This window comes from Nicotiana sylvestris, chromosome 9, assembly GCF_000393655.2.
Source record: "Nicotiana sylvestris chromosome 9, ASM39365v2, whole genome shotgun sequence".
Lineage (NCBI taxonomy): Eukaryota > Viridiplantae > Streptophyta > Magnoliopsida > Solanales > Solanaceae > Nicotiana > Nicotiana sylvestris.
Window position 1 is genome coordinate 142,748,639 of NC_091065.1, and position 10,081 is coordinate 142,758,719.

A 10,081-nucleotide genomic window follows, 5' to 3' on the forward strand; every position below is an offset into this window, starting at 1 on the left:
TTTCCTTCGCTAGGATTTTTTCCCACGTGGTTTTTCCTAGTAAGGTTTTAATGAGGCACATTATCTTTGAATGAACATCCAAGGGGGAGTGTTATAAATATATTATATTATGGGTGTTCATTTAGTACTCCGTTGTAAATAAGCTTCCTGAAGAAGCTTATCCATATGGGACTTCGTCGTAAATATGTTTATCTATTTAGTACTCTATTGAAAATAAGCCTCCTGAAGAAACTTGTCACTTCGGTACCCGGTTATGGAAAAATATTATCCCTTGTAGAAAATTATCCATACCGGGTATAATAAGCTTATCCTTTCGATACTCCGTTATGGATAAACATTACCCCGGTAGAAGATTATCTATACCGGGTATAATAAGCTTATCCTTTCGATACTCCGTTATGGATAATATTACTCCCGGTAGAAGATTATCTATACCGGGTACAATGAGCTTATTCTTTCAGTACTCCGTTATGGATAAACATTACCCCCAGTAGAAGATTATCTATACTTGGTACAATGAGTTTATTCTTTCAGTACTCCGTTATGGATAAATATTACCCCAATAAAAGAGTATCTATACCTGGTACAATAAGCTTATTCTTTCAGTACTCTGTTATGGATAAACAGTACTCACAGTAGAAGATTATCCATATCTGGTATAGTAGCATCTTACACAGCAGCTTGCAGAGCAGCTTACAGTAGCAGCTTACACAACAACTTCCTTTCTTCTATAAATAGAAGAGATTTCAGTTCATTATGTACATCTGTTTGAATTCGAATAAAATATCAGTTTCTCTTTATACTTATCTTTACTTTACCATCTTTATTTTATAACAATAAAGAGTATTTCAAGTGAAATAATGGTTCATTCACATAAATTTATTTTTTTCTTTTTACTAAATAGAATTCATGTTTAAACACGAATACTTTCAAATGTGCTTTAGTAACTTCAACTCTAATACTCATTTTTTTCATCTTCAATTAAAATGAACTCAAACTATATACTAGATCTTTCATCTTCCTTTCTTTTATAAATGTGCTTTAGTAGTGATTGAACTTTATTACTCCCTCCGTTTTAATTTATGTGAAACTGTTTGACTGAGCATGAAGTTTAAGTAAAAAATGAAGACTTTTGGAATTTGTGGTCCTAAACAAGTTTAAATGGGGTCCAGAGTATTTGTGTGGTTATAAAAGCTTCTCATTAAGGGTAAAGTTGTAACTTTAAGCTAAATTGTTACCAAATTTAGAAAGGGTTCATTCTTTTTGGAACGAACCAAAAAGGAAATAGGTTCAGAACGGAAGGAGTAATATACACTGATGTTTTAACTTTTCTGCATACATATATATATAGTTCCAGTGCAAGAGAGTGCATGTAAATTTACTACGAATTAATGCTCTCGTCTCGAATTCTCGCAAAGTTGCAAAAACACATGCAAACAAGTTGAGATGGTGATAAAATCTTGAGTTCAAAACTTGGTGAACAGCTATATCTAACAAGTGAAGTTTGTAATACATAACATTACAATATATTTCTGAAAAAGAAAAAAGAAGAAAAAATAGCTAAATAAAAGTAATCCAAATTAACCAAAAAGTACATTCAACGTCCCAAATTTCTAAGCAATAGACACTTTTGCACCAGCTTCTTCCAGCTGTTTCTTAGCTTCCTCAGCTTCATCCTTAGAAATTCCTTCCTTAAACTTCTTCGGCAAGCCTTCAATCAACTCCTTAGCTTCTTTTAAAGCCAAATTAGTTAAAGCCCTAACAGCTTTAATCGCAGCGATTCTCGCATTACTCGGCACTTCCTCAATAATAACGTCAAATTCCGTCTTCTCCTCAACAACCGCCGGAGCTTCTGCGGCGGCGGGTGCGGTGGAGACGGCGGCAGGATCGAAGGATGCGGCGGTAACACCGAGCTTGTCTTGAAGGTACTCGACGAGTTTCTGTGCGTCAGCTAGTGTTAAATTGGAGATTTCATCTCCGAGTCCGACTACCTTCTCCGGTGCTTCAACAGCGGCGAGTGGACGGAGGGAAGTGAGACGACGGTGGTGGTGGAGTTTGGGTGAAGGAATTGTGAATTTTAGGATTTGTTTGGGGAAGGAGATTGAGGCGTGTGGAGAATTGGGGGTAGGGTGTGACGGCGCGGAGAGGGTAATGGTGGATAACGTCGACGCCATTGCAATTTTCAAGGGAATGGAGGAGGAGAACAGAGCAAGATAAGGAAAGGCCACTTTCAGTTGATAAGGTAGTACAGTTACAATTGCGCTTTATTTGATTCTACCTATTTATTCAAGAAAATGATCCTTGAAGAAAAATAAGAAAAGCCGGTGAAATATGGAAACTTATTTTTGTTCTTTTTAATTTATTAAATTCTGTAAATACAGCCTCTTGTTTGCAAATTTGGGTGTTTTTAATTTTAATACGATGGATGTCATTTTCTATGAAATATAATTTTTCAAAAAATGCTTTCGTTGGTGAGCTCAAAATAATTTGTTTAGAGAAAATATATATAAAATTATTAATAATAATAATAATAGTAAATTAGAAGTATTTTGATGAAACTTGTTAGCAGGGGTGACAAAATGGTTAAAAGAAAACAATTAATCGCCCATATATCCACTAAAAAATGGGTTGGATAATGAACTATTTAAAAGCGGATCATATATAGATAAAAACGATATTATCCATTTAGAAAATGGATAACCAACGAGTAACTAATGGATAACCAATGAGTCTAACTTTTACATTTGTAAAGTCTCAAATTGGGGGTTCCTCAAGTTAGTAAGACTAAGAATTCTCCCAAAAGTGATCATATGCAAGAAGTCATGGATAATATGGTTACCCATATTAGCTGTCGATTAACTCATTTTTTATCCGTATTAAATATAGGTCGGATCGGATAATTTATCCGTTTTTTCATTAGCCATTTGCGACCCGAACCATATCCGACCCGACCTGCCAATTTGCCAATCTCACTTGTTAGTAATAAGATTAACAATAATGCCCACAAGGATTGGCTAAGTTGGTTGGGCGAGTAGTTTCCTACATGGGAGTGTAGACATTTAAAATTTATTGAATATAGAATTCATAAACTAAATTTGGAATTCAAGATATATTAATCTAAATAAATTTATTGGGCTAATTTAATTGGATTATCATATAAGTTCAATGTCACGACCCAAATCGATGGGCCGCAACGGGCACTCGGTACCTTACTCAACCGAGTACCAACATAATGTATCTTTTCATGTTATACTATCATAGATAACTGAGCCGGAAGGCTGTCATGAGATAAGTAGAATACAACATGTCATACCAACTTATACATAAGACATACGAGCCTATAAGACCAAAATCACCACTCATAGACTCAACATAGACCGACAAAGCCATACAATCTTTTACGTACATGACATATGTCTACAAGCCTCTAAGAATACATAATTTTCATAAAGGTCGGGACAGAGTCCCACCATACCAAACAATACACGTCTAAATCATACTAACCAAACAAGTAACTCCGAAGCAAATGGAGCGCACCAACATCTTCTGTTGAGCTGATAGCCTACTTAGAGGGCTCTCGAGATGTCTATCGGGACCTGCAGGCGTGAAACGCAGCGTCCCCAGGCAAAAGGGACATCAGTACAAATAATGTACTAAGTATGTAAGGAATGAAAATCAGTAAATAATAGACATGAGAGAAACATGGAGTAAAAGACTCGACATATACGTTACCATAACTCTGTGAATCATTTCATTTTAATAATGTCATGAATATGCATATAAATATCATACCATGCATAGGTATATGCGTTCATAACATCATTAAGCCTCTGAGGACATCCCATCATATAATCTCGGCCACTGTGGGCAACATCTCCATCCAAATGATATAATGTAGTTATCACTTCAAATATTGCCACCTTTGCAAAGTGAATTAAGAGTCATCAAATATAAGATGTATTGCTGCCACGTTAAACTTCAAGACTCATCCAAAAGATCTTAGATAATTACCAATTTCTTTATTAACTTAGTAATTTTTCACTAATTAATAATTAACCAATTACCCACACAATTAAGAATTATCTTAAATTATTTGAAATTCTATTCACTTTTAACCTGCCTTATACACTTTACTATCATGGTCTTGTGGTACCTTGTATGACACTAATCCATAAATACTGGGTATTATAGCTCGGATCGTATTTTATCTCAAATCGACAAACTTCGACGAAACTCACTTTCTTTGATTTGCTTGCCCTGTCACCTTCACGAATTTACTTATCACTTGTTTGAAATAGCATAATACTTATATAAATAATCTCATTCCGAAACTTACGTCGATTTACTTACGACGAAACTTTAACGTACAAAAATGCGGGATGTAACATCTCATTTGCGATCTTATACCAATTTACTTATTGTGTACTTCCATGTACGAAAATATGGAGTGTAACATCATTCCCCCTTCGGATCATTCGTCCTCGAATGTTGACTGATGTATTTATCATTTTCATAACTTATGTCTTCTGAATACTCTAGTACTTTCCTTGCCATCTAGGCAACTGCTCGGCGAATCACTCCAAAGGACAGGGCATTCCCCCTTTTTGGCCTCTTTCTCACATCACGACTTGTGGTCGGACTCCTTCCAATATCGTATCTGTTGCTACCTTCTCTCATGTTTCCTGTACGATACAAGCCTTGTAAGTGTGCCTCTGCGACTCCTCTCTCCTTTTCCTCCAGCTTTTAGCCAATCTCTAGGCCTTACTTTGTAAACATATACATAACTTAATAAGATGTCTCTCTGGGCATCTATAGGTATACTGAAGTTCTTCGCTCGGTACATTGTAGAACTTGCGAATATTGTTGTATCTTATTTCAAAGACCTGGTTATCCATCCGTGTGACTTTATTGCATCTGGGTAGGTCATACTATACCATAACTCTTACTTTGATTTATCGTTACTAAGGCCCGCTACCAAACTCCAGGTTACTTTCGTTGCTTATCCCATATGTATAAATCTAAGTCCTTTAATACCTCCTCATTACTATTCATCTTAAGAATGATGGCCTAATCTCATCTCGTACTTTGTAACTTTTATCCATCCATTATTGACTCAACTTAATAGCGATAACTTGACCTATTATGTAACACTGCCGCTAGGGCTCACGTCTCATCGGGGATTATCTGAAATGATTAGACTGATCCACCTAGGGCGATACCATGCTTCTGTAACTGTATTTCATAGCATCCCAATGTGATTCACCTTACGTGGGTATTTTAATTTCGTACAATTCATGAATCCTTTTTTTTTTCTTCTTCAAATCATTACTCAATCGAAGGCCCCACGTCATCCTTCATCTATCCCAATTACACCCCCATTCTACAACTAGGGTAGTATTCCATCTCTTCTAAATGCTACTAGTCTTAGACTCCTTTGAGTTCATTCAGGCTATACTGAGCTTTATATAATTTAGAGGATCCATCAGCCCTCTCTCATTCTCGTGGGCTTAATCCCGAGGGCTTATCCATTCCCGTCACTTTCTCACTCGCCCTTTCTTATCCTTACTCCTGTCTTCCTACAATCTTGTCACTCTACTATACTTTAGCTTGCGACCCATACATATCCATTTATACTACTCGCAGCCTTCTTTCAACTCCCTTGCACAATAGATTTTCTTGTGTTATTCTGGAACATCAAGTGAGACATCACATCATCTCTAACTCTTCTTTTACTTTCTTAACTAGACCTCTCAATACCTAGAAACCATAGGCTGTAAGATATGCCACTGATGATGCTGCTATCATTCCTAGATATTGAATCCCCGCGCTTCTAGCCTTTTATCCGAAGTATGGACTATTCACAACCTACTGTATTTGAGTATCTCGTACGTTGTTCACCTTTACCTTACTTACCTTAAAGTCTCATATCACATCTTCTATCTCCTTCATGACCACCCTTCCATATAGGTATAATTGACATCCACAACTTGAACTTTTATTATAATAATTGCACCTTTTTACATGATTCAAAGAGAGCTTTATACTGACTTCTTATGAGGCTGGTATTCTTATAAATGGACCTCTGATATTAAAAGTGACTCTACAATGTTCTCAATCACTATGTCCATTATTTTCTGGTCCAATAATCAAACTCCTGATTTACTTAGTTGATGTAACTCTTTAGTTTCCTTTTTCCTCTGATCAACCTTTATGTAGGCTTAAGCGATTTTCCGATCTGCGGCTCATGGTGTTAGTTATTACTTTTAGCCTTTCATGGTGCTATGGGATATCCATGATACAATCCTTTATTTATGACCCGGGCTCAATGCTTCCTTTTAACTTATACCAGAACCTTCTACGGTTGTATGATTGTCAACATATATGCTGCATGGATAATACTCCGAACTCTTAAGTGTGTTCATGATGTAACTAACTCTGGATCATTAATCGAATAATTCTTTTTCGTTCCTTCTCAACTTTTTTTAAATGCAAGCAATTGCATTTCTTGGTCATTTTGCCATTTCCTTATGGAGTGCATACAACATTGTTGTGAGACTGTTGTTATAAGATCACTTCCTCTTTAGGTCACTAAGCTTATGTTGAAGCCTTCCTCCTTACTTCCTCAGCTAGTCTTTCATCGTAGTACTTAGGGAGGACCCTCAGACTCTTGTAATGTTGCGAGCTCGTTATATTGTATACCCGAAGAAGTTTTCGATGTTCTTACTCGCCTAAAAATATCCATAGTTACATACCTCTATGCACTTATGCTCGTGCGATTGCTTCCAAACTGAAGTTTTGACTGTCTTCCAATTGGCATTCTCTTTTATTTCCATAATACTCATACGATACCTTTAACTACCCCAACTCCTATCTGAATATTTCTTAAGGGTTCTGATGTCATATCTGCGAGACTGAATTCCCCATGTTGGGGTTCACTATGTTTATCTTGCATGATCTGCAGATTTGTCGGTAACCTCATGTCTAGCCATGACTAGGCTCTTACTGAATCAACTACTAATTACTCGTTAGCCCATTCTCATATCAATATCTCGTAAAATCTTTCTTGGTTTATTTTCTTTGTCTAACTTACCTCTCATATTGGCTCCTTATTTATCAATAGCATTCCAGGCAGGAATCCTTACTTTCTTTTCTTGACATCGTGCTTGCATAATATTCTGGAATCTGTAGGATTTGGATAAGTGTAATCTCATTCTATTTTCTTACTCGCGAGGGTGACACTTAGTATTACTGGAACATACAATCCCTTAAGCTTAACTTTGCTCACATTACTTACTTTAGGGAAGCATCTTTCTGAATGACCTTTAAAGGTTATTCTTCTGTCGTCCATTCTATTATCGTTGGAACGCAATATGAAATTCTCATGATACCGACTATAAATAATCAATCAGTCCCTAATTCATGTTTAGTTTATCATGTTCACCAATCCATACTGGTTCTATTATCCTGGGGTCTAACTTTTCCTTTTTGGTAATCGCGTTAGAGTTGCAAACTTATTTCTCGAAATGAGGACATGACTGTATAGCCTATACTCTTTTGTTGTCCTAAGGCCTATCACCTCTCGTCTCTTCTTTCACTTGACTATAAATTCTGTAATACTGTCGTCTTTTGATCTACCGTTGTCATCCATGTATCATATCTTACTCATAATGCATCATTTACTCTTTTCTTATTTCCCGCTAACATTTATGCCTATCACTTAATTCTGAGAACTCGAACAAGACATTCTTTTACTTTTAGCTCCCCTTTGCTCCATCCAGTGGCTCTTTGGGTTGCTTAACGTTCTCACTCTGCTAAGGACACGAGCCACACTAAGGTAATATTTATTCCTTTAGGGCTTCTAGTGTCTTATCTTTATAATACTTATATCTAGCTGTACTATTTTAGAGTGCGCCATCTGGGTGTCTCACAAAGAGATCTATTAGCACATTTACCATATCCTTCGGAAATGTCAACTAGTGCAAACAATCAATTCACCATTTTGGGTTACTCTAACCCCATCCGGATCCTGATATCCCGTCCTTTTTTTAATCTACACCTGTTAGCCCCCAATAGGGTATAACTGAGATGGGTGTGGCCAATTATACATACTTCTGTTACTATTGAGGGTAACTCACAATGCTTATATTTTTCTGCCGGAACTGTAATACTGATAATCTTCATTAACTGGGTACCCCGTACCCTTCTTCACCTTGCTTCTTTTACTTGCTGAAACTTGTGTCTCCCTCCTTATTCCTTTTTACCATAAGAGTGGATAGACATTTTTGCCTTAGGGATCCTTATCAAGAAGCTTACACATCTTAGAATACATATGATTTGCTGAATACCTCATATTTATCCATCATAAGCATGATGCAAAAATTAAGTTCCTCTGACTCAAATCTTCCACATCTATATCTCTTACCAACCGTCTTTCTGGATGTAGGCATCATTGTATTACGAATAAGATAGAGTTTAGAAAATTTAGTTCTTACAAGTGAGCTCTACCATACGATCTAGAGTAAGAAGAAAGAGTGACAGTCCTAAATGCCCTATAGCCTCCTGCTTATAAGTGTGGTGCACCACACACCCATAAACAAGACTCTACTAGACACGACTTGTAGACTCCCTAGGACAAAACTGCTCTGATACCACTTTTGTCATGACAGAAACCGATGGGCGCGATAGACACCCGGTACCTTACTCAACCGAGTACCAACATAACGTATCTTTTCATATAATACTATCATAGATAACTGAGTCGGAAGGCTGCCGTGAGATAAGTAGAATACAACATGTGATACCAACTTATACATAAGACATACGGGCATATAAGACCAAAATAACCACTCGTACACTGAACATAGGCCGACAAGGCCATACAATCTTTTACATACATGACATTTGTTTACAAGCCTCTAAGAATACATAATTTTCATAAAGGTCGGGACAGAGTCCCGCCATACCAAATAATACACGTCTAAATCATACTAACCAAACAAGCAACTCCGAAGCAAATGGAGCGCACCAACATCTTCCGTTGAGCTGATAGCCTATTTGGAGGGCTCTCGACCTGTCTATCGGGACCTGCGAGCATGAAATGCAGGGTCCCCAGGTAAAAGTGACATTAGTACAAATAATGTACCTAGTATGTAAGGAATAAAAATCAGTAAATAATAGACATGAGAGAAACATAGAGTAAAAGACTCGACATGTACGTTTGCATAGCTCTGTGAATCATTTCATTTTTATAATTTCATGCATATACGTATAAATGTCATACCATGCATAGGTATATGCGTTCATAACATCATCAAGCCTTTGAGGGCATCCCATCATATCATCTCGGACACTGTGGGCAACATCATCAATGTAGACCAGCTGATTAGGTGGCGGTGTGTATATAACGCCGTAATCTTTTCCTATATCCCGTATACATACATACATATATATACATACATACATATATATACATACATACAATATATATACATACATACATATATATACATACATACATATATATACATACATACATACATATACATACATACATACATACATACATACATACATATATATATATATATATATATATATATATATATATATATATATATATATATATATATATATACGCGTATATAGTGCCATCTGGTCATGAGTCAATGTACATGTATAAATAAATGCAATGCATGAGAAGTACGTTAATATAATCTCTCGGAACGTCATAAGACCATTATGCCTCTGATTAACATCATGAAACAAACTTTATCGACTTACGTATTTTCTGAAACTCATGAACAGATGATAGAATAATAAGACAAATGAGAATCAAGAACATAGGAACCTCTAGTATTTTTAGGAATAGAGTCATTTATGGAAGTTGTGCATTTGCTCATTTTGTTTGTATCGTTTTGTTTTGTCCGGAGTAGGAAAAAATCCGTATGATATTCTTGAGAAAGATTGCACCGTGCTCCTTTAGAATTACAAAATCTTACGCTTCAATGTTTTGATCACTTTGCAAATCTTAGCATCTCACTTTAAAATTTATTAACCATGTTACTAATAAAGAATGAGATGT

General features: G+C 36.3%; 1 protein-coding gene across 1 annotated transcript; it reads right to left on the reverse strand.

Annotated features, from left to right (window-relative positions):
- Positions 1–1,431: 1,431 nt before the first annotated feature.
- LOC104212261 (large ribosomal subunit protein bL12c-like) lies at positions 1,432–2,267 on the reverse strand. Its single transcript, XM_009761480.2, has one exon. The coding sequence runs from the start codon at positions 2,172–2,174 to the stop codon at positions 1,614–1,616; it is 561 nt and encodes a 186-aa protein (XP_009759782.1). The 5' UTR covers positions 2,175–2,267; the 3' UTR covers positions 1,432–1,613.
- Between the last annotated feature and the right edge of the window lie 7,814 nt (positions 2,268–10,081).